At 42.9% G+C, this 26,134-nt stretch overlaps 3 protein-coding genes across 4 annotated transcripts in view; 2 read left to right on the top strand and 1 right to left on the bottom strand.

Annotated features, from left to right (window-relative positions):
* The first annotated feature begins 651 nt into the window (after window positions 1-651).
* LOC137169173 (microtubule cross-linking factor 3-like) lies at window positions 652-9,623 on the top strand. Of its 2 annotated transcripts, none has more exons than XM_067572203.1 (11): window positions 652-827; window positions 1,184-1,938; window positions 2,583-2,807; window positions 3,205-3,363; window positions 3,456-3,524; window positions 4,066-4,335; window positions 4,414-4,785; window positions 5,029-5,691; window positions 5,849-6,199; window positions 6,808-6,847; window positions 9,492-9,623. In XM_067572203.1, the coding sequence occupies exons 1-9, from the start codon at window positions 764-766 to the stop codon at window positions 5,957-5,959; spliced, it is 2,688 nt and encodes an 895-aa protein (XP_067428304.1). In that variant the 5' UTR covers window positions 652-763; the 3' UTR covers window positions 5,960-6,199; window positions 6,808-6,847; window positions 9,492-9,623. The 2 variants fall into 2 exon arrangements, with proteins under 2 accessions (XP_067428304.1, XP_067428305.1); XM_067572204.1 differs by having other exon boundaries at window positions 656-827; window positions 6,069-6,199.
* LOC137169898 (serine/arginine repetitive matrix protein 1-like) lies at window positions 9,621-13,096 on the top strand. Its single transcript, XM_067573309.1, has 5 exons — window positions 9,621-9,764; window positions 10,771-11,097; window positions 11,615-11,694; window positions 11,805-12,723; window positions 12,839-13,096. The coding sequence occupies exons 1-5, from the start codon at window positions 9,621-9,623 to the stop codon at window positions 13,094-13,096; spliced, it is 1,728 nt and encodes a 575-aa protein (XP_067429410.1).
* A 10,798-nt stretch (window positions 13,097-23,894) lies between these two features.
* Window positions 23,895-26,134, bottom strand: part of LOC137169337 (E3 ubiquitin-protein ligase rnf146-like) — a 3,327-nt gene continuing 1,087 nt past the window's right edge. Inside the window, exon 2 of the mRNA XM_067572441.1 lies at window positions 23,895-26,134. This exon is cut by the window's right edge and continues 241 nt beyond it. Within this exon, the coding sequence (XP_067428542.1) occupies window positions 25,283-26,134 (852 nt within the window). The 3' untranslated portion in view covers window positions 23,895-25,282.

Genomic DNA, 26,134 nt, shown 5'->3' with positions numbered 1-26,134 from the left:
TAGCTTGAGGCTACAAGGTGCATATTCCTAAATATATATGTGCTTAATCCAGTAACAACAAATTAATTACAGACTATTTTGGGGGGGTTAAAGCGAGGACAGCACACCTAGTTTACTTACTCCTAGCTTTTCTTATTCATTTTCACTACTTTAAGGATTCAGCACCCTGCTTTATTATTTTGAGTCGAGCACATTGTATCATATTTTTCATGGAGGGTTAAAGCCCTGTTTTAAACTCTGTAGACAGTAAAAGTAGTGTCATTGCTAATGTTATTAAGTATTTATTCCCAGTAACATGCAATGCAAATTTAGCTTTAAGAGGCTTCTTTGGAGACTACTTTTTCTTACATGCTGTTTAAATTGTAAGTTTTCCTTTTACTACCTACTTTGGCAGAGCTATAGTTAATTATGTTCATTCCAGTAAAGCAATCTTTAATTTGAATTTTACTAAAGTGGGATCTGATAATGCAGTGGTTCTAAAAGTGTGGTCCAGGGACCCCCAGGGGTCCTTGAGGGTTTCCAGGGGGGCCCCAGCAAAAAGGGGAATAATTTATTTTCACTATAATTACATCCATAAGCAACATAATGACACTTTCTGTAATTAAACATCTAAAAGCAAAAATCTTATCAAATGGGGGACTGTAATCTAACTTCTCAGTTCAGGGGTCCTTGACGTGAAAAACTTTGAGAACCACGGTTATAAGCTAACACAACAATGGGGGAGGGTGGGTGCTTCCTGATTTGACGTATATGATCACGTCATATGGCCCGTGCCCCTGCAGTGCCTGGTGGTGCCCTGTGTCAGCGACTCCCAGCAGCTCTCTGCGGTAAGGATTAATATATAATGTGGAGCTCTTTTCAAATTTTTAGGTCAGTTGCTTTGGGTCCAATGGGCTACAGTCTGTCTGTAATGGTCCTGGACAAAAAGAAGTAGGCCCACATCTCCCTTGTAAAGTTGGGTCAGGATGAGAAGGTGAGTGCTTTAAAGTCTTGGAGAAAAGCGGCATCTAGTGGATTGCCAGCCCGGAGCAAGTTAAAACTTTCTAGTTATTTGAATGTCACAAAATAGTTGGAACCATGGTTAAGCTGTGTAACTAAATGAGTTCACACCCTCTGCTCTTGCCCCATTTTTAGCTTGTTCAGGATGAAACAGTGTAAATCATATGTTTGGAGTTTATTTCAGTGCAGCAGAGAATGAAGCCTGCCGCAAGCGGCGCTGCAGCTCCTCCATCATCGTCATCAGCTGCAGACAATAGCGCAGGGAGGAGGCAGCACCGGGCTCCCTCGCCGGCCAGAGCCCTAGAAGGGGCAACCAAGCGAGCTCCCAGGCACCCGGGCAGGTCCAAGTCTCCTCTCTCTGCGGGAAGTAGGAGCTGTAGCCTCGGGGTGAAGGAGAGCGTGAGGTCCGCTGACGGAAGGGAGAGGGAGCCCGAGAGCCGCGCCGGTGCAGCTGTTCACCCGGATGGTGCTGAGGCTGATCTCGTCAGACCAAACAGGGCGGATGCTGTAGGAGGAGATCTGACAGATTCAGCAGCGGCCCGTCGCTCCACTTTACGTCTGCCCTGCCTCCAAGGTGACTCCAGCCAGCGTAAAGCCTCGTCTTCCTTTTCGGTGAAAGAGAAAGGGAAGAAAACCGGAGACGGAGGCAGCCGCAAGGAGAGAAGCGGCGCGTCTGTGGGATGCGGAGCGGGCCTCGGTTTGGGTTTGTGGAGAGGAGGATGCTTACAGGCTGAACTGATCCACTTCCATCTGCAGAAGAGATTGAAGAAAAGCGGGGCGAAGATGCAAACCAAAGCGGACGGCATGAGCGCAGAGGAGGCCGCTCAGGGAGAGCCGGAGCCGGCTGCAGAGGCGACAGAGGCGGGGTCGGTGACACAGCAGGACCAGGCCTTTGAAGACGAGATGGAGAGACTGCTGGAGGAAAACGAAGATCTCAAGGTTTGGCGCTTTGCCACATATGAAATTTTATATAGACTGATAGTGCTCCATCATCAGCTTAAAATATGATATGTGGAGATGTAAATACAACTCGTCACCTCACCAGTCGATATTGTTTTTATATCAGGTCAATCAAAATGGTCCCTTCACTGTCTGAGAAGGAGCCACGTAAACATCAGTTGATTTATGTGTTGAACATCCTCCATGTCTTCACCAAGAAGATAAAGCTAAGACCTAAAGGGGAATTACACTGGCTACAGATAACTAATTGGCTATTGATCATAGTAGTATTGATCTGCCGTGATCAATAATATCATTTGTTCAGAAGAGGGACAATCAAGGGAGTCAGCAGCTGGGATCTGCATCATATGTATGTGCCATGTTGGCAGCTGCAGTAAATATTTAAGGAATAAATCTTGTCCTAATAGCATATTAAATCATTTTCAATTCAAATCACATAAAATCGTGCACTCGTCCGAAGTTGGCTGTATGTGGCTCGTGTCCAAAACATCCATTACTCCATCCGTGGAGTCAAAAGTCAAATTCTAAACCCCTAAAGATTACAGATTAACCACTGCTTGTTTTAATCTTAACCAACATATTTTATACTTTAATTGTGACACGTACAATAATCTGTCCGCCAGTGTGAGATTGAAGAGATGAGGACCGAGATGGATGAGATGCGTGACACGTTCTACGAAGAAGACACTTGTCAGCTGCAGGAAATGAGGCGTGAGCTAGAGAGAGCCAACAAGAACTGCCGGATCCTGCAGTATCGTCTGAGGAAGGCCGAGAGGAAGAGACTGCGCTACGCCCAGACGGGAGAGATCGATGAGGAGCTGCTCAGGAGTCTGGAGCAGGACCTGAAGGTACAGAGGGGAGGGGGGAAAGGTGTCTGTCTGGGTGCAGTTTGCAGGACATCATGATTACTTTTGTCCAAAGGATGTCATGGTTAATGTGTTATGAATGTATTATATAGTTGAAACCACAAATGAAAGGCATGGCATGTAAAATGTCAGAAAGCTGCCATAGTCTCTGCTTGACTGCCATTCACTTTATTGGTGTATAAGCTATTTTTATATAGTTATTTAGTTTTGGAAATGATTGTTAAACTTTATTAAAGGTGAAAATAAAACAAGGAAATCACCAAAGTTGGTGTTTAAGGTTTTCAGTTGACAACAAATATTCTCAAGGTTTATCATCACTTAAACTGAACTTAGTTTCATGAGTGCATTTTTCATTGAAATCACAAAACAACCACTGCAGGTAGCGAAGGATGTCTCTGTGAGGCTGCACCATGAGCTGGAGAAGGTGGAGGAGAAACGCTCAAAGACGGAAGACGAGAATGAAAAGCTGAGACAGAAACTCATAGAGGTGGAAGTGACCAAACAAGCTCTGCAAAATGAGCTAGACAAAGCCAAAGAGGTAAGTACACACATATCACACATCATACACTACTGCTGGGAGTGTTATGGTCACACATTTGATGAATTATATAATTCACTGTCCTCCAATAGTCTCAAAAGAGAAGAGGAAGCAAGGACATCCAGAAGGCAGACAAGAAAGCAGCACAGACTCCCACTGAGGTGAGATGTTATTACAAATACAGTAATCATTGACTGTCATTCAGTTTTTTTCTTGCCTGGCATTAAACATTGTAGTTGTGTGATCTCAGCATTGAATAATTATTTCTTTCCCTCAGCCAACTTGTTGCATATTTGTGAGTGCAGTCATGAATATACGTGAATTCCTTCATTCCAACATCAATACGTACATATTAAATACATAGATTCTGCACGTTTATGCTTCCAATTCAAACATTGCTTTTCCACTCAGGTGTAACAAGCCCAAGCAAATGCTCCAATCATTTGATAAGAGAGGTGTATGTAAATGAAAGCTGTGTTTACAGAGCCCCAGCAATTAAGACTTAGTAGACGTCTTAGTCCAGTGAAAGATGTTTTGGCTTAGAAAGACTGTGGCACAAATCTTCTCTACATTTTAATCTTAAATCCTTACGTCTTTATGTCTGATTACCAGCCTTCTTTACTTTAGGATTAAGTTTTACCCGTTTCTACTTGTATGCGTGTAAATATTTTGAGTACAGTCTGTGTTCTCTATCTGCTCCAGGAAGACAATGAGGACCTTAAGTGCCAGTTAGCTTTCATCAAAGAGGAAGCCGTGCTCATGAGGAAGAAGACGGCCAAGATCGACAAAGAGAAGGACCGTCTGGAGCAAGAGCTGCAGAAGTACCGCTCCTTCTATGGCGAGCTGGACAGCACCCATCCTAAAGGAGAGGCTGGGGGGCCTCCCACCACCCGCGAGTCAGAACTGAAGCTGCGGCTCCGCCTGGTGGAGGAAGAGGCCAACATCTTGGGGAGGAAAATTGTTGAGTTGGAGGTAAGAGCAGACAATGCAGCATGGGGTTATTGAGTGGAAGCTATAAGATTATTGAATGGGCTCCCCTCTTTCCTGCAGGTTGAGAACCGTGGCCTGAGGTCCGAGCTTGACGACCTCCGTGGTGAAGGAGAAGGGGCCGGAAGCGCTGGGTGTGGAGCCATGGGCGGGCCGGGAGCAGGGCGAGGCCTTGGAGACGATCTGACGGAGCTCAGACAGCAGCTGCAGCTGGTGGAGGACGAGGCAGAGCTCCTGAGGAGGAACCTAGCTGATGCGGACGAACAAAACCAGAGGGTGACCGCAGAGCTGAACAAGTTACGGTTCAAAGCCGGCACGCATGAGGGAGGTGCCAGGCATGGAGGAGGAGGCGCAGGGATAGATGGAGCAAAGGCAGAGGCCCTGCAGGAGGAGCTGAAGACAGCAAGGCTACAGATTAATGATCTAAGTGGCAAGGTATGAAGTATTGATTGATTATATCGACTCTAATTTGATCATTTCCTTTTGATTATGAGCTGACAAAATATTTCTGTGCTTTTTTTAGTCGTAAAAAATAAAAAGCATCTCGTTAAGCTTCATATGAAAGTCTTTTCTAATTGTGTCTCATTTTGTAGAAATTTGATCAAGGATAGAAAAACAAGCTAAAAGTTTACAGCTGTGCTCTACCACACTACTACCACTTCTCTCTTGTCCTTTCAGGTAATGCAGCTGCAGTACGAGAACCGTGTGCTCCTCTCCAACATGCAGCGCTACGACCTGGCCTCCCACCTTTCCCTGCGGCCCAGCCCAAGAGACAGCGACGCAGAGAGCGACGCCGGCGGCGCCACAAGCGGTCGGCGCGAGAGCGACGAGGAGTCCACCTCCTCCCGCCTTCTCCCACCGCACCGCAAACGTGAGGGTCCTGTAGGCGGAGAAAGTGACTCAGATGAGGTCAGAAACAATAATGGCAGCAGCCGGTGCCTGACACCCACGAGGGGCCTCTACACCCCCACCGGGCCTGAGGGCGCCGCCTCCTCCGCCTTGGCCCGCTTGCTGCCTGGTGGGCGCTGCAGCCTGCGCGAGAGGCAGCAAATGATTGACATACGTGTCGAAGCGGAGAGGCTTGTTCGGACCATCGACCGGCTCATCGCTGACACGGCCACTATCATCTCGGAGGCGAGGGTCTTCGTTACCAACGGGGACCTAATGTTCGGGCGAGGAGGGGATGAGGGTGGAGAGGAGGACGGGGGCAGGATCAGGGAACATGAGCTGCTGTATCGCATTAACGCCCAGATGAAAGCCTTCCGAAAAGAACTGCAGGCCTTCATAGACAAACTGGAAGTGCCGACGCCAGAGGACAGAGAGGCGGAGGAGCCGCTGTCGGTGAGAAAGAGAGTCAAAATGTACACAGTATGAGTAAAGTTGGATTATGACACATGAAACTGGTTAATGCTGACTCTGTTTCTTCCTTTTTCTCACTTAATCCAACCTGTTGTTCCTCATCTGTTGTGGTTCATCACTCCACTCTTCCTCCGCCCAGATGTTCCAGCCCATCATTCTGCTCATCCTCATACTCGTGTTATTCTCATCCCTCTCTTACGCCACCATCTTTAAACTAGTCTTTCTTTTTACCCTTTTCTTTGTTCTGTGATGTACGCTTCCCTTAATTTACATCATCCCTTGTTTGTTTCTTTCTGTGTTGATTTTTTTTTTTTTTTGTTGTTGTTGTTGTTGTCCTTCCCGCATCATTTGTTGCCAAGGTTACCAAAAGCACAGGAAAAGGTCAGCACTTGCCAAGGCCACAGTCACATTTTAGGACGTGTGGCTAGATTCAACACTGGAGTCTACATTATCCACAACACATTACTGTCTGCATCAATCCCTGAAGAAGGTGAGTTACAGTGTGGAGCCGCGCTTCAAAAAACATTATCACCCCTGCTAAAAAGAAATAGGTGCTTAGGCTTGTTGATGTATTTTCTAGGACTTCTAATCCATGTTAGTTTACAATGGATGACCCCATCTTTAAAGTAGCAGTTAGGCATTTTGGGAAATACACTTACTCGCTTTCTTGCTGAGCTAGAGGAAGGAGAGCCAGGAGCTGACTAGCTTAGTTTAGCTCAGTTTAGCATAAAGACTGTAAACAGGGTGAAACTGAGACAGTTCCTATCGCACCTGATGATAAGCATGAGTTGTTGTTGAAAGCTCAAAAAGCTAGTATGTGGACCTTTGAGTTGATATTATGTGGTCACACACATACTGTAGATATAGATGAAAAAATAATCAGACATGAGCAAGACGGGGCACAGTGTGAACATAGACTTACATGAACTGGAGGTCATATAGGTTTAACTTTGCTTACATTGAACTTTAAGGTCACAGGACTGTAGGGGAGGAGACCTAAATCGTAAATCATCTTTATGTCCTGGTTTAACCTCGATACTAAATATATTTTCTCTCGTAACAGGTTACAACAGCAGTCACCTCTTCTTTGTTTTTCAGAATGACACTCGATGTGCCATCCTGCTGTTGCTGCCTCAAGGTAAAGTAAGGATGAAGTTTGTTTTTATCCCTCCCCTTAATTCCTGAAGGGCTGTGTTTGTCATGTATTAGGGGACACAACAGGTGGAGGAATGACGGTGTTGATCCGGGGGCTTCAAACTGGAAGGAATTCTGTTGATCATGACGAGTGCCAAATGTCAGATCTTGTCCGGGGGGCCCCCAGAATTCCCACCAGGACCCCTGATTAGAGGCATTCATTAGTAATTGATGGTGTGGCAGATGGAACAGTAGCAACTGTCTTCAGACGTCATTGCAGCAGGATGAGTCAAGAACATACAGATTCAGGTTACATTCAGGATGTAGTCTGACATTTCACACATTTTTCTGATTTGCACAGTTTGCAACATAAAATATCTGACACCTGTGTTGCTTGTACTGATTAATGTTTGCTAAATTTGCCAAAAAAACTTATAATAAATCAAATTAAAAAGCTGAGACTGTTAAATTTACCATAAGTGAACTTGAAAGATTGTAAAATAAAAAAATGACATAAAATGTTGCCAAACATGCCCGGCATCCACCTGGCAGTCTCTTTTTCTGGACAATCTACAATAAAGATATTATTGACAGTGACACATTATTACTCACTGTGTCACCCACACCCATTTGGCATCCATTGGAAAAAATGATTTGCAACAGGGGTTGGTCACAAGACAAAATCTGCCCAAGCATCCTAAAGCGGAGTAGCAACAGAGAAGCCCATTGGCCAAGAGGTTGCAGCAGCTGAGTAGCTATGTAAACACTTTCCCTCTCTCCGTGAGCCCCAGTAATTATAGCCAGGATGCTGGTGACGACAGTTGTCCCATGGAGACTTCAAATGCTGGAATAAATTTGTCATTATGATATTTGATCCCGGCTCCAATGGCGCGCACACGTAAACACAAGGGAGCGGTATAAAGGCTGGGTACCCCGGCTGGAACAGAAAGTTGTTTACCCAATGCTCCGGACTTAACCTCGATACTGAGGCGTGACTGTAGGAGAGGGGGCCCTTTAAATCCAGTTCGCGGGGTTTTACGTAACACAGCGGAGGAAAACCAAGGGGGGAAGCACCGGAGAGAGGGACTTGACAATTTGGCGACGAGGGGAGTGGATCTGTTGGAGAGGCTAGAGCGCACAGCGCGCAGGAACTAGACCAGAGGGAGGATTTACTGGAGGGCAGTGAAAACTTTAATCTAGAACAAGGTAAGGACAGCTGATGATTAATTAAAATAACAGCTGTAATTTGAATTTATAATGGTTTTATACTATAATTTTGAATACATAGTGTAAAGGCTCAACATATTACTAAACAGCATGAATGGCAAACCTGAAGTTGCCTGGTTTTACTGTTGTCATGTTAAGCTTTTTGGTAATTCATTTAAATTTTCTTTATTCTATTTGACTTTAATCTTATTTAATAGTTTACTTATTTATTTATTTGGGTTCATGCTTAGGATGCAATCATTTTCTGTTTTCCTTATGTCTGACACATCCGCTCTCCTCGTTCCCATGTGCACTGGTCATACAGCCAGTTTACTATGCATAGTTACAAGATTATTAATATCTGTACTCTTACATCACAGGTGGGAGGGTGGCTGGTACATTCGGGCACTTTCGACCAGGATACTTGTCATATTCAATGATGGCAACAACAACAAAAAGCCCGGACAACAATAGAGTCAGAATCAGAAATAGGCGATTAGTGTTCCAATTTGGACTTGTTATCCATTAAAACTAATTTTAAATGATATTTACCAGGCCACATGTACTAGGTTTGAGGGATGCATCTGAGGGTCAGTTTGGAATTTATTATATATCATACAGCAAAAGTTTGGAGAGGACGTTTTGATGTTGATCCATGTATCTGAAACACAAAGCCTGTTTAAGAAAAGTTTGGTGACTCTACATCTAAAACCTAAATATTCTCCTCAAGCGTCGTACATAATCAATCTCTTGTACTGTAAGTCATGTGCCATTAGTTTTCTTGTTTTCAAAACCAAAGCCAAGATAAATGAGTAAATGGCTTGTAAGTTTCGGTGTTTAACCATATCAGCGATAGGGACAGTGCCATGCTTTCAGGCTGACAGAACTGAGGCCATGTGTCCACCACTGGCTCAGGTTCCAAAAAAATGGCCACCCCAGAGCATGCTTGAGATTTTTTTCTTGCCATGTAGCGAGGTGCACAAGAGGCAGGCTAGAGGTCAAAGTGACCAAGAGTCTAAACACTGATGCTGTCATGCAACACTCTTGTCCACACGTGCTGCATAGGTAGGCTTACATGCTTGCAAATTTTGGACAAGAATGCAAAAGGAGAGGGCCGTAAATATCTGACCTTTGTAAGGGTGGAAAATGTCCAACATGACAAGTCTTTTAAGTAATTGCATTTTACTTTGTCTTACTAATTACCACTGATGCAGTAGTATATTCTGTATCCATGTTTGAAGAAGTTGAAACGGATTGTCCAGCGTTGCAAAAAAGTGGCAAAAATGTTTATTTGTTTGATTTCGAAGCCAGATTTGGGGTTAAATGACATAGAAACACAGAGGTGGAAAAAAGCTGAAAGCAGGATTCATTTGGTTCTTAGAAAAGTAAACCAATCATTAATGACCCCCTTTTTCCTCTCTTCCATGTATTTGTCTTTATAGTGTTTCCAGGCCATTGAACCTTCCATCCCACGCCAGCAACCCCACTGTGACCTCTTGACAGGAAAGTGAAACAGGAGAAAGGGGAAATTGCCATTTATAAAAGCCCTTGGGTATTGAGTGGCCTGCGTCATGGCAGCCATTGATCTGGAGCGTGGGCTGGAACACAGTGGCCGAGGCTGGGGGCAAGAGAGGCCGGAGCTGATGGACAACTTCGACTCAGAGATGCAGGAGTGGGAGGACCAGCTGCAGGACATCCAGAGAAAGATAGAAGAGGTGAGGTTTCGTATAAAAATGTTGCACTGTGTGTTAGACCCTTGGAGACAGGACTTCCAAATACCTTATCTCGAGTGGAAACTTATTTTGGATAGTTTGCGTCAGTAAATACGATTTTGACTTGCAATAAGTGAAAATAGGTTTTAAGTGTTTTAGTTTTGACTCTGACACACCACTTTTGGTGTAACAAGTCAACTTTTCCCTTACCTGCCTTATTGATGCAGACATGTAGAGGTATAATAGCATTCTGCACAGGTTTAACTCAAACACCATCTAATTATTTTTGTGTGCTCAGTAGTTTGACTAATCATTTAATGGCAGGTTAAGAAATTCATCTGGATCATGTGCTTCATTGCAGAATTTGGTTTAACAATGATCCAAATGCGATTGGTAACGACTTGTGAAACTTGAGTGTGTGAACATGTTAATGGTTCTGTTACCAGGTTATGAAGTGCTTCGTAGTCCCAAGAGTGTGTGTTAATTGGCGTAATATGTGTGTGCGTGTGTGTGGGTGTGTGTGTGTGCGTGCTTGTGCTCCATAATAAACTGCTGGCAGCACACAGACAGACTCAACCTTGTGTCCTTGTTGGAGCAATGATACAGACAAATGTTAACAAGCTAATTAAACTGTGATGTGCTGACAGACATGCTCTCTCAGACACACAATCTCTGTCAATCTCTGTCTCTCTCTCTCTCACACGCACACACACACACACACACTCACACACACACACACGCACACACACACAGAGTTTGAAAGCAGATACTAAAGAAAGGTTCCATTGGGAAACAAGCTTGCGCAATGTGGAATAACATGTGCTGATCATAAATATAGTTTAGGTTGTGCAATGATTTTGTGATAATTATAAGACTTGTCTTGTTGTGTAAACACAGTTTATAGTTGGGATCTGTAGATACACAGCTAATTAAAGTTCAGTATCTGAAGGACAACTAACAGGAAATCAGCAGGACATTGTTAATGTTTTCTTCTGTTTTCATTCTTCAGCTGTACAATGAAGTTCAGGCCCGCAGAGGAGGAAACGATATCACTACTGACAACCAGAAAAATGGCAGTGAGTTGGAGTGCAGCCATGGCAATGGCCTTTTTATGCCTGCCCATCACAGCAAGAATCACCCGGGAGCTATAACGGTGCCACATCACTATAGTAACGGCTGTAACTATAGCCCCAGTGGGTACAGCTACCCCGTGAGTCATCAGAATGGTTATGGTTATTGCCACACCAATGGAGTTTCAGAGATCGGAGACTTATTGCAGGATTATTTGGGCCAGGGGAAACAAATGAGCCGGAAGAACAATGGAGCTCGCCACGTGGTAAGTAGAAGAAAAGCAGTTATGATTTTTTTTCCTGCCTTATCCTGTCAGCATTTGCAAATCAGAGGGAAGCAGATAGGTGGACATAACATGAGTCAAAGCTGGGGTTCACTCAGGAACATATTGATTACAGTAAGCTGGTTCCTACAAGTCTGCTTACATAGACAAGTTACCAGATGGGAGTTAGTGCTTTCACTGCGCTCTTTCTCAACTCTTCACTGAGCACTTTCCTAACCCCTGACAGAGCAATCAAGCAGAAAGGCCAAGACGTTAAGCTGTTCTGGTCCATATGAAAGGCCACGTGCACTGCTAACATTAAAGTACAGTGGATCCAAACAGTTTTAGCAGTGCTATATCGAGCTTTGATCAAGAGTCAGTCGAGGTTCACTTTTGGTAAAGATACAGTACAGGGAACCTCGCCAGTGATCCTGAAGTAGCACGCTCTAATTTAAAGCTTTCGAATATAGGTGCAGGTTGAGATGGATTATTTTTTAATATGTTTTCTCATCTCCCCTAGCACTTCAGTGACACAATCAAGGTGAGCCAGGATGTCCCTGTATACCAGGATCAGATCAAAAAAAGATCTGGAAATGAAAGGTGAGTGACTTTGTACTGGAGCCACATTCATTGGCATTTTATAGGATGACACTTCTCGAGTGTATTTATGCTTGTTCCTGATTTCCTTTATTGTCATCTTGATTTCACAGCAGGGTTGGTCAAGAGCAGTTTTCGGGCAGTTTTGAGGAGACTGAAAACAGAAAGAACCAAGTGTCTCACATGAAAAACTCCCCCCGCAGAGAGAGTTCCCCCAACAAACCCAAACCCCCTCTCGGACAGAGGGATGCTCCTTCTGTACAATCACGCTCAACCTCGCAGCTTCCAATCACAGCCGCTGAATCTCCTGCTCTGGACAGGAAGTGCTTCAGTCCAGGTGTCCTCGGAGATAGGAAGTGCGGCAGCCCCTCTGTTCTCAGGAAGTTCGGAGCCATGCTACAGGAAAATGAGGGCAAAATGCTCACTGAATCAGGAGTGGTGACCCATCAGGGACCAGTCCCAGAGCCAAAGTGTCCCACCCCTGGCTGTCAGCGCAGAGCCCTGGGAGCCTCTGCAGTCGCCGGCAGGGCGCCCATGCGCGTGCCTACCCAGAAATGCCAAGCAGATTCCGACGTGCTGACAGCAGAGATAGAGCCCAGCCAAGAATGGGGGTTAGTATCGGACTCTGGTAGACAGAACCACAAGGATCTGAGAGGAACCTACAGCGGTTCCAAAGGATCCCACCCTAGTCCCCAGCAGTCCCAGAGGAGATCACAGATGGCAGGGAGCCCAAGGGTTAGACCCAGGGCGAACAGTGTGGCTGATAGAGATGGAGGACTGGCTCAGGGAGAGAGAGGAAGGAAGCCTGCATCCCATCTTGTGGAGCCCAAAATGGACTACAGGGTCTCAAGTGCCTCATCTGGAGCTCAGAAGATCCAGAGGGGTGGGTTAGCGGGTCAGTCAGAGTTGCCAGGTTGTGGCAGAGGGAGGGATGAAGGACTTATTGAGCTGCTGGACATGCTGGAGATCCAACACGAGTACAGCTCCAGTCCCAGAACAGGACACAAAGTTTACAGACAGGATCCACGGCAGGTGCGTTTTTCTGGTTGCTCATTCGATTAAGTGCTACATTAGTAGCTTTAGAAGTAAATTCAATAACAGTCACACACATAAACACTGACATGCATCCTGTAATGTTTCTGTCCAGGCAAATCCAGCTGAGTTGTCCCCAGCAAATCCCAAGAAGAGCTTCTCTCGTCCTGCGCGGCCAGCCAACCAGCGACCTCCTTCCAGATGGGCCAGCCGCACCCCTACTGCCAGGATCACCGCCCCGTCAGGCCCAGTATACCGCCCCCCAAGCTCTATGACCCGCTCTCCTAGCCCAATGACCAGAACCCCAAGCCCTGCCCTGAGGCACCGGCCTCCCATTTCATACTCTCTTCAGACTGAGACTGTCATTATGTGATAACCGTTTCCATTTCAATAAAGCTTGCTCCCTTCTGAAAGCCCACCCTAACACCTTTTGTCTGTGTAAATAGTAAGGACTTTCAAACAAAGTGCTTTAAGAGAGTCGCTAAGAAATGCTTCATGTCATCTTGATGTAATGTTCAAACCAGAACACATCCACAACATTCTCCAGTGTTGCTGTGGTTTTTTTTTTTTTTGCTTTTTCTGTGCCAAAACTTGGTCAACATATTGATATATTGCTTTGTTGCAGTTCCCCCCTCATCCACTTTCCTCCATTTTTTTTTTGTTTGTTTGTTTTTTGTATTGAATTTCAGGTGTTTTCCTGTATAATGAGATTTTGCATGCAGCCCTAGTTTGAGGGTGCATGCTTCTGTGTTCAATCCTCATGGTTGCCAGGTTGAATCAAATTCAACCTGGCCACCAGTGCGAGTGGATTAAGTTGCAACTGTGCCCCCCAGCAGCAACCTAACTGTCAACAACAGTGTGTTTTACTGTATAATATCGTCAAAGTAATATATTTAAGATGTTCAAATAACAGCTGTGATAAATGACTATGATATGCCTTTAATGTATTTTTTTCTTGGTAATAAATATGACAGTGCTTTGACATAAGGGCTCCATCTCTCTCTATTGCAGCGTTGCATTCTATTGTCCCATTATTGATGGGTCATATTTCAGGGTGTTGATGATTTAGTGCACGACAAGCATATGGATATCTGACACCAGCTGCTCCCTGCATACCATTGCAATGGCAGTTCAAGTCTCAGCTCAAGTAATGTTAAGTGCTGCTGCAAACGAGCGAACTGTACGTTACTTCAACACATCAGCTGGATCAAACATACCTGAATAACTGCAGGATACATGACAAGACAGTGATCTCTGAGGCTCATATATAACACAGCGCTTGAATTTTCTAGGCTGAATTATATGAAAAATTTTCTTTGTCACGATTAAATTCTCTGAAGCATGCTGTGAAGTACATTAACACTGCACGATGTTGGTTCAAGAGCAGCTATGTTACGTTACTCGGATATCAGGTATGCAGCACAGAGTGATTCTGTACCATGAGGGATCACGTTTCAGGCTCTGTGTTTCTCGCCTCATAAGACAGCATCAACAACCTCTGGCTTTCCTGACACCTCCTCGTCTTTAGAAGGTGAGGAAACACGCTCTCAGTTTCACACACACATACACACGCACTCAAAGCGCAAAAGTTAGACTTAACACATCTTACACTTTTCTCATCGAGTAACAATTTCTGTGCTTGTTTGCATGCTCTGCCACACAGTCACACACATGCACAAAGGTATCCATAGTGTGAAATGTCATGTAAAGGGCTGGGTGGGTGTACGGAAGTCCCTTGGCCCCATGATGCCTCAGCCATGTCACCCAACCTCTCGGCGCTATGTGGCACCTCAGACAGAAATAGCAAGCGTGACGTGTGTTTTGGTGCCAGAAATCTTAGCCTGCTGTCTTTAGAGGTATAAATAAAGAGTGGGAGGGGGGGCGTTGGTTTCTCTCTGTTTCCCTATCTTTCTTTCTTTTATCTTGCCTACTCCCATTTCTGCCTCCCAATGAAACATCAAATATGTATCATCAAATGAATGGATCTCACTTACTCCTTGAAGTACAAAACCTTCCCATCAACTCTATCTGTTTGTTACACTTTTAATTTGATTTAATTGTTCTTGAGAATCTCAGACCTCTCCATCAAAATAGAATGGGGCCCAAATATCTCCCATTTAACTTTAACTGGTTTCAAGACAGTACTTTCCCCCTACCTGCTTGTCTATTACATCCTCTTTTTCTCTCTCTTGCTTCTTGCACGTCACTACTCTCAGTCTGTGCATCTGTGTGTAAATGAGAGCCCATGTTACAGGTTGGCACCTCCTTGGGCTGCATGAGGGTATTTTAACAAGACATCCTGTTGGCCATCTCTCCTGTGTCCTCATCAGGCCCCCTGCTGCTAACTCTTGGCAAGCTAGTGCCTGCATGACCTAACAGCTAAACAGGAAATCCACAGGATTAAGTGAGAAAAAGATACATTCTTTCTCCGCCTTCGTTCTTTTTCCCTGCTTCCCTGACTGAAGACAGACTTTGCAGACAGACACAGCATGGCAGAGCTTGGCACAGCATGTTCTCCACTGCACAGGCTATTCATGAGGGCAGACACATGACAGAGAGAGAAAGAAAGGGAACACAAGAACAGACAGCTGTGTAGCCATGGCTTCCCTGACGTCAGCAGGCCAAGTTATCACACTCACTCCGACTGCTGAGAAGGTAACACCTATCAAAATATAGTTTTGCATCATAGCCCTGAAGAGGAGTATCTTGGCTGAATTACACAACTTTTATCATATGCTTTTGTGGACCAGTGCTCCCACTCTACAGCAGTCCTGCACAAACACATTCATGAAGATGTCCCACCGCCTGTACATACTGCTGCATGTATGGGCCTTATTTATGACATCTGGGTACCAGCAGCATCTGTTCTCATAGCTTTGATCAGTGTAAGGGTGCTGATCTGCCCTTATGAATGAGTTACTATAGCGTGTGTGTGTATGCATGATCAGCCTAGACATACAAGGACACCCATGTGCATTTGTGTCCCGTGATGCCACCAAATACATGAACCTAAAGGGGTGATGTTCAACATTTAAATATAATCTCCCCTCCGTTATAACAAGAAGAGTGTATATACGCTCATACATGAGGGGGGGAAAATGTGTATATACATATATATATAGATATATAGTGTGCATATAGCTGTATGCAAGTACAGGTACTGTATGCTAGGAGACACTAAGGGATCAATGTTACGAATATGCCTTTTTCACAAAAGACATATGGACATGTCATAGCAGGAAAAAAAACAGGTGCAATTAATAAAATAGTGACAGAAAAGGCAACTGAGCCATCGAAAGTGTGATTAGTTGCGCCTGTGCTTTCCCTGCTAAGTCCAAAAGTAACACTGCTGTTTGCAACACTGTCGATAAAATGTTCATTTATTTGTTCTTAGTTATATCATTTCAATCTCTTACTTAATTATTACATTTCATGAATGCATTTCTAACATTAGAATCAGTTTTGATGTTATTAACTCAAAGAAGACATGATGAAAACATCCTATCTCTAGATAACAGAATTCATTGTCTTGCAAAAATGTGATACTTATCCAGTTATCTCAAGAAAGTAGCCTTCTGCTTTCCCAAGATAACACAATTATGAACCCCTAATCACAAGAAAAATGACTTATTAGATTATTAGATTATTGAAACCACCTGTATGGTTTTTATTGCAATTTTTCAAAAATCAACATAATATTTAGCTTCATTTTTGATGTCATATAAACCTTCAAGCATTCATCACTGTGATGAAATGGCATGAAAGAGCATGCTACTTTATAATGTTATGTGGAAATAGTATTGTTTTATTCCAGTAGGTGATGTGTTTTATGCTTTTATGAGATACAAGTGGTGAAAAACTGTCCTGATTTTTTGTCATGTATGCCATAAGAGCATTTGAGACATGCAAGCCAGGTTTATTTAGTTATGAGCATTCAAAGTTCACTGATAGAGACAGGCTGTCTACACTAGTTGCTAGGCAGACTGCAGAGCCTCTATTCATGTAAACAAGGCTTGATATACAGTATCTTCTATACATGCGTGATTATGAGTGTTACATCTGTCTGAATAAGCCTCTAGTGGCTGACATAATGTCTACTTGGTTGTCTGAGGCACGTGTGAATCTCATGCTGCTTCCTGCCTCTTCTTGCCCACATACACCTGTCCCCTGTCCTGTGACCTCTGGCCCCCGTGCCTCATCTCTGTCTTGATGAGCCTCTCATTCATTGGAGCTGGACTTGGGGGTCTACACTGAAATCCTCAGCATGTGTCAGTTGCTACTGCCACAGACTTAAAATAGATAGTTAACTGCCACTTGTATGTGTGTGTGTGTCTCTCAAAAATGTGAACAGAGTGACAGGACCACCCTGTTCCAGAGGTTAAACATAAAGGGGACCAGACGACCCGAAACTGAGCTGTTTTACAGCTGTTTTACAGGGTTGTAAAGACCCTCACTTTGCATTATATGGAGGGTTTCTCCTTTTAAAAGTCCTCAGACGTTTGCATGTTTCAAACAACATGCATGTTAGTATACTTTCCAGTTCTACGGTGTTTGCATTTTTGTTCTCTTTTAAAGGAAGTCCCTCACGTTGGCATCCACCTGCACCGGACATGTGAGCGCATGGTTTCATAAACATGGAGAGAAGATAGACACCTGTTTTTGCTGATCTTTTCATGTTGAGCGCACGTTCAGAGGCTTAGGACACAACTTTTATACAGACCTGACATCATAGAACCATTTAGAGTACTACAGAAACTAACACGTGGAGTGCTCTATCTTTGTATCTCACAGATTTAAGGTATTAAATAATACTACAGATTTAAAGAAGGTTGCAGTTGTTGCTGAGCCCACTCCTTTTGAACACCTGTATCACTAACATGCACAACATGGATGTCTAAGCTCTTGTTCATCTACTGGGAGTGCTGACTGCTTAAATTATGAATTTTGGGGTCAACCCTGTTAGACCATTGGCGTACTTTTAAATCCCACCACTCTACACTTCCATTTTTCACCCACTTAATCTACAAAGTACAAAACGTCCCATCTGTTGGACTGGAGCTAGTGTCACGATCCAGCTCACTCTGTCTTCATCCACTTGTCCGAACTGTCAGTGTGTCTACGTCCATCCATTGAAGCGGCCATCTCAAATGCCGGATGATGAGTGCAGCAGTACAAGAGGTGGGACCATCAAGGACAGTCAGGAGGACCCTAAAGGGTTCTTGAGAATCTCAGACCTCTCCATTAAAATAGAATGGGGCCCAAATATCTCCCCTTTGAAAGACAACCCATGAGGCTCGCCTTTCAAAACAAGAGCAGGGTGCTCTCGTGGGATTAGCTGGTGTTGCCCGGCAGAGGTGACTATAGTGGTCTATTTATCGTGTGACAAATGACCAATTTTAATTTGGATTTAGTGGAGCGGTCAGCCGGGAGCGCCTACCTGGCTCGTCGCCTAAGCTGTGTCTGCCTCACACACACACACACACACTCACACACACATACAGCACAGGGGAATAAGTGAATTGAAGCCACACAAGCAGCTTTATGAGGCTATACTTACGCACAGCAGTGCTTTGTGCTAAATGCTAACTTCACCACACTCACAAGGAAGTTCAAGTTTATGGGTATTGTACCAAGGGACTCTCAACTTCCAAACACAAAAATCAAAAATTAAAATGACAGTAATATGCTGATGTTTAGTGGGTATAACGTTTACTATGTTGGCCAGCTTGGTTTAGCATGTTAGCATGATAAGATTTGCTGATTACCACTGGAAACAAAATACAGCTGAGTTTGACGGGAATAACATTAGCTTTGCAGGTAACTGGTCATAAACCAAAGTATTGAACAGAGTGGAATTTTGACCTCATGATGGTGCTGTATCATATCATTGATAAATGACAATGATGGACAAGAGCGAGAGAGATGAGGTGAATTGAAGCTGGGAACAACACACAGATATTTCTTGAGCGTCTTTATCCTGCACAAGGGACTGACAGGCTGGAATGAGACTCAAGGCTAACGATGAAGGTGCAACTGTCACACCTCTCCCTCACTAATACGCAGAAACTCTTTTGGAGCAGGTGTGGGTCATTGACAAATGAAAAATATCTGGTGGTGATGTGTCCCACTGAAGGGCGTTTGTTGTTTTCACTATGATGATTCAAGGTGACAATGAGCATGATAATAACATTGGAATTACTTAAAGCCCACTTAACATAGATGCAGTCCATTACACATCTACTTGTTCTACTTAGTTGACAGTTTATTAGGTACGCCTAGCTAAAACTAATGCAGTGGACAAGGAGACAGCCTGTTTCTGTCCAAAGGTAACACAATCTACCTACCAGCATCTATAAACCTTAGAGTCTTCATAGTCCTGTCCTGAAACTTCCTGGTGCTCCCAGTAGCCTTTACACTCTTGCCAGGCACCCAGTGGAGACTTAAGAGGTCATTGCACTGTGCTAAGACATTGGTACACTACTTAACTCACTGTAAAACAACAACTTGCCATTTTAACAAAGCTTTTTTATAAGGAATGAACACAAGAGATACAATGTGTTAATTAGTAAGCTTTAGAAAGGCTGGTAGGCTTTTTTTTTAAAACTTTGGACTGAGCCAGGATAGCTGTTTCCCTCTGTTTCCAATCTTTATGCTAAGCTAAGCTAATTGCCTGCTGGCTCTAGCATCAAATTTAGTGTACAGACATGAGAGAAGTATCGATCTTCTTATCTAACTCTCAGCAAGAGAGCAAATAAGTGTACTTCCCAAAATATCAAACTGTTCAATTACAAACAATTTTATGGACTTGACCAATATGCAATAAACTGCCAAGGGCCACCATCTAAGGCCTCTAAATGATATTGATATATACAGAATATACTATAGTAGTATTATAGTAATATAGTATAAACAAATGTTGTTTATTTATATTGTTTAACTTCTTTTACCATTGTCAGTGACAACACCTCCCCAAAGAGCATTAATAATGTTAGTTAGAATCCCCATCATGTCGACTGTTTTATGGCACCACTGCTCCTTTTTCTCATGAAAACAGTGGCAAAGATAATGTAAACTGCATTAAAAAAAAAGAGGTAGAGGCAACTAATATGAGAAAATAAAACTGCTCTCAGGAAGAGAAAAGGAACAGAAACATGCTGGTTGGTTTGTTAAATGAATGCATCCACAATGATCTGTAACCTCCTCTCATTTGAGAAAACAGTGAGAAGAAAACACAAGGGAGGGCCCCGGCCCATGCCTGATCACTGCTGTAGCTATAATTAACTGTATGACAGCAGAGGCTAATAATTATATGCATTGCAGTTTGGCATAAACAGCATCAATCCTGCCCTGTCTGAACATTACAGGCTTGAACAGTATTTGTGTGATTGTGTTGGAAATGTTTTCTTGGCACTTATTACGCTCCCATTATATCCTAAGCATTGTAAGTTAGAAGGTGTATCCATTCATAGCTACCCTTTGATTTCAGTTCATTGCCCCATCTCAACACAAGACAGTTAATTTAGTGGAAAATGGTGTTTACAGCTCAAATGTGCAACTCAAGAATCATCTGACACTGACAGGCCAGCCGGTATTATCCATGCATAAAAGAATACTTTAAACTTCTAACTCTAGAGTATAATAATATAATATAATAATGGCCACTTTTCGATTTTCTGCACTTTACCTGACACAATCCTCGTTAGATGGCACCAATAACAGAATACAAACCAGAAGTAGACTGTAGTGTATTTAGAAACGGCAAATACTCAGAATATAAACTTTATGATTTCAGAAGCCATCATAGTAATGACGTGACGCGTCGTTGTTATAAATGGTTTAGTAGCGCCAGGCTTAGCGAGGCGTGTCACTTGATAGGCTTTAATGGTGTTAGGCTGTTGATGGTTACAGTAGGAGTGAGGTCATTCCTGGCTCCTGAAGGGGTGAGATACCCTGTCTGTGAATCTGTGATTAGAAATACTCATGACATGCATAAATGTATAAACGCAACATGCACAGCTGCAGGACTGAATCCAAATACTGAATGTTTTTATAACAAAACAGCAACTGCACCATTATATTTACACAAATACTGTATGCAGAATATGTTTGATAAGTGACAATAGCTATCAAGTAGCATGCAAATTCTTTATTTTCTACAGTTTTTTAAAGAGCACATATGCTTAATAGAAACAACCTTCGACCTTGCTCAACAAAAACAAGGTCATAAATAATCCCCACAACAACAATGCTCTACTGTGGGCCTCGGGGTGGCGAGAGATGTGGGTATGACGGAACTATTTGTGGAGGGATTGGAGACAGGGTGTGTATTTTCTGTAGTGTGAAGAGGGAGGCTACAGAAGGCATTTGACCAGGATATGATAGTATACATGAGGCAGTTAAAGGGCAGCTATGTGTCTGAAAACATATAGTGCTGTTGTCTCCTGTCTGTCTGTCTGTGTTCGGTCTATGACCTCTTATCATGCACGCAAAGACACACTCACTCCATTTAACTCAGAAACCGTGTCATCGTTCCTTCATCATGTAGCTCCCCTTCCTCTGTTGGTGTCCTTCACATTGGCACCACGTCTCACATCCCGACATGTCCTCCACCAAACGCTCATCCATACATGTCCAATCTAAATGCAGTCTCTTTTTCCATGACATATAAATCTGACTGTCAGTGTCAAACAGCTTGCCAGTAAAGTTGATGCCCTAAAAAATATAGGGCACATTACTGATGTGTCAGTATACATCATGCAAGTACTATTTTAAGTGCAATTTGCACTGTTAATGTTTGGTCATGTCACGCTGATTACCAATCCCCAGCCTTTTGTCAGCTATAAGCATGGTCTAAAAGTTTTTTTTTAATCTTTGTCTAATGTATATCCCAATTTTTGCATTCAATTTGGTGGTTCTGAGCTGCAATAAAGTTGAAGAGAGTTAATTTGCAAAGTGAATTGGATTAGTGCTGAAAACAGATTGGAAATTTGTCCAAAATCCAAAGTTTATCCAAAGTGTAATGGCAATACGTTACTTAAAATACCCCTATTTAGCATTTATAAGCCAAATACGATTAATAAATAGATTATAACTCACTATAATGTAATTATAAGCAGGTATAAGGACGTTTTTAAGTGTCTATTAATGTACAGTTTAGACAGCAATTATAATATGTTGTCAGTCATGAGTTACAGTTGTTGACAAATACATTAATAAACACTTATATCTGCTTACAACTATATTGTAGAGTATTATAAACCATTTATTAAATGTTTGAATACTGCTTATAAATGCTAAATAAGGGGACTTAAAGTAAAGTGTTACCAGAGCACCAAATAAATCAATTTCCAAAAGCAGTTAGTTATAAAACATCCCTGTCAACATGACCATGTGGGCTGACATATCAGTCACACTAGGGCAATTTACAGGGTGAGATATGAATGTGTCCATTGCTTATGAATTATGGTGGTTACAAGTAGCAGATGCTCCCCAGATGTGGAATATTTGTTTGTTATCATATGGGATAAACTTGTCTGACCGACTATTAAACTTAGGTGGCTTTATATGCTAGTGTGTGCATTTAAATAATATATCTTTTTAATCTAATCCCACTCATTTGCTAATTATCAAAGTCACAATGTACAGTATATATCACAAAGAGGACTGTAAATGAATTTGTGTTTTCTTAAGAAGTGCAAGATGTTACAAGGACGTGATGTTACGAGGACATGAATTCAAATATGTAGTAATGATGGCTGTGATGATATATGGAGAGGGATAAATATGGGCTGCAGATGTAAATTATCCCCAAAAGTATTCAAAAGCAGAGAAGTATCCTTTGCCAATCAACATTTTGCCACCGTCGCCATTGTACTCAGTTCTATGGAGGCCCTCAAAAGACACCAGAGCTTGGCTCATTAAACCGTGATTCTAATTCAAGTCACAGTCCGACTCCACACACTGAGCCTGTGGTTTGCTTCAGATAGCAAATGCTGCACGTCAGCTGCATTGGTGGCAGTGGTCTTGCTTTTGGCGATGTCTCATCTTCCCATAAACCTGTGCATTTAAGAGCATACACTTTAGTCTGGACTAGTCCTGTAACTGTAGCAAGTATCACACAGTTCCTTTTCAGCAATATGAGACGAGACCAAAATCACAAGGCTGTAAATATGACCACTGTTGTGCTGTATGCAGAGAGAAGATTAAGAAAAGATGATATATCTTTGGTTGAAAGAGGATAAACTGGTTACTATACACATTTACTGGACATCAGCTCTGAGCCATAGTTTCTGGTTTTCTATACACCTACACTCAAAACATTTCTATCAAGCCCCTCAGCAATTGCAAAAGGAAGAACTTGAACATCAAAGCTACTATTATAATAACATATTCTAAGATATTTTGCAAAAAGAGCTTAGTCCCTTTAAAAATGCCAAACAAATACAGAATGTATTTCTGTCTCCAGGTATGACCACACAGGTTGTCGGTTAAGACTGCAACTAACAATTATTTCTGTTCATCAAATGATCGAATAATCAGTTGCTTTTTATTATGATTAATTAATTAACCGCTTAGTCGATACAATTGGCAGAAAATGGTGAAAATGGTGAAAAATGCCCCCCACAATATGCATTCAAGTCACTCACCCTTCAGACTTTCAATTATTTCTTATCATTTCTCAAAATGCAAAGACTTTTAGGTGTTTTATACCACGTTCTAAAATTTTAGTGCTCTAATCACATTTTTCTTTTTGTGTTGAAACATCTAGAAATAGAAAATAGCAGCAGAAATAGCAGATAAGTATTAAATGAACACAAGGGAACAAATATATTCTTCTGCCTTAATTAAAGCTGAAGAATCTCTTGTTAAGCTCTGTGTACACTGGGAAAACATCTACAGCCAAGAGCCATAATAGCCTTGCTGGATCATTGGCAGGTTTTCAACCACTGGAGCCTGTGAGGGGGTCTCAGACAACAGGTGGGGGGGTGGGAAAGGTCCACTTAATTTTGGCAACAGCTCCATCATGTGGAGTTTTTAAGGTACACTGCACTAAAATCAGGACACATATTGCAAACAGGCCTGTGGATCAGCGCCACACGTTCCATTAATTCTGTCATATATTCCACTTTGTATTCCTTCATTAAAAAAAAAAACATAAATCAGCCGACATGTGATTTTAAATTATAGACAAACACTTTTAATAACTTGACAAAACACCACTGGTGCTACATCACACAAACAGTTTGTTTTAGGTAATTCAGATAAGACACCAACAATGAAGACAAAACAGTTGAAATAATAGCAGCTGGAGTGAAATGGTGAAAGAAAAAAAAAAAAAAAAAAAGAGTACAGAGTGTGGAAGGACAGCTAAAGTTCGTCCAAGTACATGTCGATGCCAGTGCTTTGATAGTATCTTCTATCAAAAGTACTATGACGAGAAATAGAAATCCAAATGTGCCTCTCTACATATAGCCTGATACTTTCCAGTGGTTCTGCCAGTAGCTTTTCAACACCCAACACCACTTGCAACAACACAAACACACATCGTTATTAAAACAAGACTTCCACACTAAAGCAGAGGGAATATACTCTCTCCCACTCATATGCTTAAACACATATACACACACACACACACACACACACACACACACAAACTCCAGTCTAAATAGTTATTAATTAGGTCTCGATTAAACTTCTTAACTTCAAAAAACCGTAATCAGCAAAGCATGAAAAAGGAAGCATTTTTTACCCTCTGTACTGTAACTGGTACATGAGGTGCTACATTTTAGCTTGATTTTCACACAATCACTTGCAAAGAGTAAAAGAAATTTACAAAATAAAGATTGGAAAACAATGAGATGTAATTTCACTGAGGTTGTATTGCACTGTCATAAACTGGTGTACAGGCGGTGACAGATGGTAGTTTTTGGATGACATTGCTCAAGAAGTTGCCACAGTTGGTCACATTTTTTTAGGCCTGGAAACAGGACTGATTGTTATGTGTTACTACATAACCTGTTGCTGAGAGTGATGCATACCATTTCCACATATATTGCTGGCTAAAACTAGCTTTTAAAGTTTTTAATGAAAGGTTTGTTAAAGGTCCCTTGAAATGGCTTCAAGATTTTAACTTTTGCTTATGGTTTCAGGTGTTTCCACAAAAGACACAAAGTTGGGTTTTTTACCTACATGCAAGTGGAGGACAACAAGGGACACATTTTAACCAGGTGTTAAGTTTATATATTAGTAGTGGAAATTATAACCTGTTTTACTGTCACTAATACTAGTTACTTGCATGTTGTGGAGGATGGAAGGTTGGCAAGATCCCCCATAAAATTAAGGTTTGACTTTTGTGATAAAAATGGGTGGAATCACATCATATTTTGGATATGATAAATGGGGGGGGGGGAGACACACCCAGTGACACAAATAACAACACTTTTTTTTTTCATTTCATGGGACCTTTAAAGATGCATACCTACTTTCACACTTTTTTGCTGAACTGACAAGAGTTTAAGATCTGTCATCTGTAAAAGAACAGAACCGCTGTCCGTCACGGTCACACTTCTGTCACAGTGCACTGTCCATCGGGGCTACGTGAGCGGAGACTGAGTGCAGAGCTGGACGGCCCGCCCCTCGGAGGCATTCTGGCCGGCTGGGTCTCTCTTAGCTGTCTTTGCCTATGTCTTCGCCATGGCATCGATCCTGCTCTCTCTCTTTCCAACTCTTGCCTCTCCTCCTCACTCTCACTGCTGCCAGATGTGTACTCATACGTCTGGTTATGAAGCTCGTCGTCTCCTTCCACCTCTCCTCCCTCCGGCTGGCTGATTATAAGCTGGGAGAGAGACTCCTCCAGGGTTGAGGGTGAGGACGATGGAGGACTGGTGAGATGGCGGCCCAGGAGTGTTGGAGGTCTAACAGGGGGGAGAGACGCCAAAATCCCGAAGGTCGTAGGCTGCGATTGGCCTGCAGTGTCTGATCCGTCAGCTGAACTGACACGTTCTGTTGCTGCTGGGGTGACTGGTACTGGTAAAGCAGGGATGGGTGCAGGTTCAGGGTCTAACCTCAGTCCTGCCACTCCCTTCTTAGGGATATCTACAATATCCCTCTTTATCTTGCGCCTGCGGCCATGCTCATTTCGTCGATATTGCACCATGTTCTCCAGATCGGCCACATATAGAAATCCTGCAATCAGCATCTCTATGTTTTTCCTGCCCTTAGCAAAGGCCTCCTCCAGCTCCCGCGTGGTCCTCTCATCATACTGCCACCAGCCGTTGCGCCCCTCATAGTACCATGCATAGTCCCCACGGGAACCACTCCCCGCCACTCCACCTCGGCTCACCCCTGCAGCTGCTGCTTTCAGTTCTTCAGGTGAGAGGAGAACTGGCCTCTCCAGGAAGTCCTCTGGGAC

The sequence above is a fragment of the Thunnus thynnus genome, chromosome 18, assembly GCF_963924715.1.
Source record: "Thunnus thynnus chromosome 18, fThuThy2.1, whole genome shotgun sequence".
NCBI classification, from domain to species: Eukaryota; Metazoa; Chordata; class Actinopteri; order Scombriformes; family Scombridae; genus Thunnus; species Thunnus thynnus.
Note: the sequence above shows the minus strand (reverse complement) of the source record. Positions and strands in the feature narration are given on the sequence as shown.

What these genes read in the sequence shown, in the direction of transcription:
- LOC137169173 (XM_067572203.1), top strand. Translation starts at nt 764, where the DNA reads ATGGCCCGTGCCCCTGCAGTGCCTGGTGGTGCCCTGTGTCAGCGACTC. An exon ending in GGAAAATTGTTGAGTTGGAG is followed by an intron (nt 4,336 to 4,413) that starts GTAAGAGCAGAC and finishes TCTTTCCTGCAG; the next exon opens with GTTGAGAACCGTGGCCTGAG. An exon ending in TTAATGATCTAAGTGGCAAG is followed by an intron (nt 4,786 to 5,028) that starts GTATGAAGTATT and finishes TTGTCCTTTCAG; the next exon opens with GTAATGCAGCTGCAGTACGA.
- LOC137169898 (XM_067573309.1), top strand. Translation starts at nt 9,621, where the DNA reads ATGGCAGCCATTGATCTGGAGCGTGGGCTGGAACACAGTGGCCGAGGC. An exon ending in ACAATGGAGCTCGCCACGTG is followed by an intron (nt 11,098 to 11,614) that starts GTAAGTAGAAGA and finishes CATCTCCCCTAG; the next exon opens with CACTTCAGTGACACAATCAA. An exon ending in ACAGACAGGATCCACGGCAG is followed by an intron (nt 12,724 to 12,838) that starts GTGCGTTTTTCT and finishes GTTTCTGTCCAG; the next exon opens with GCAAATCCAGCTGAGTTGTC.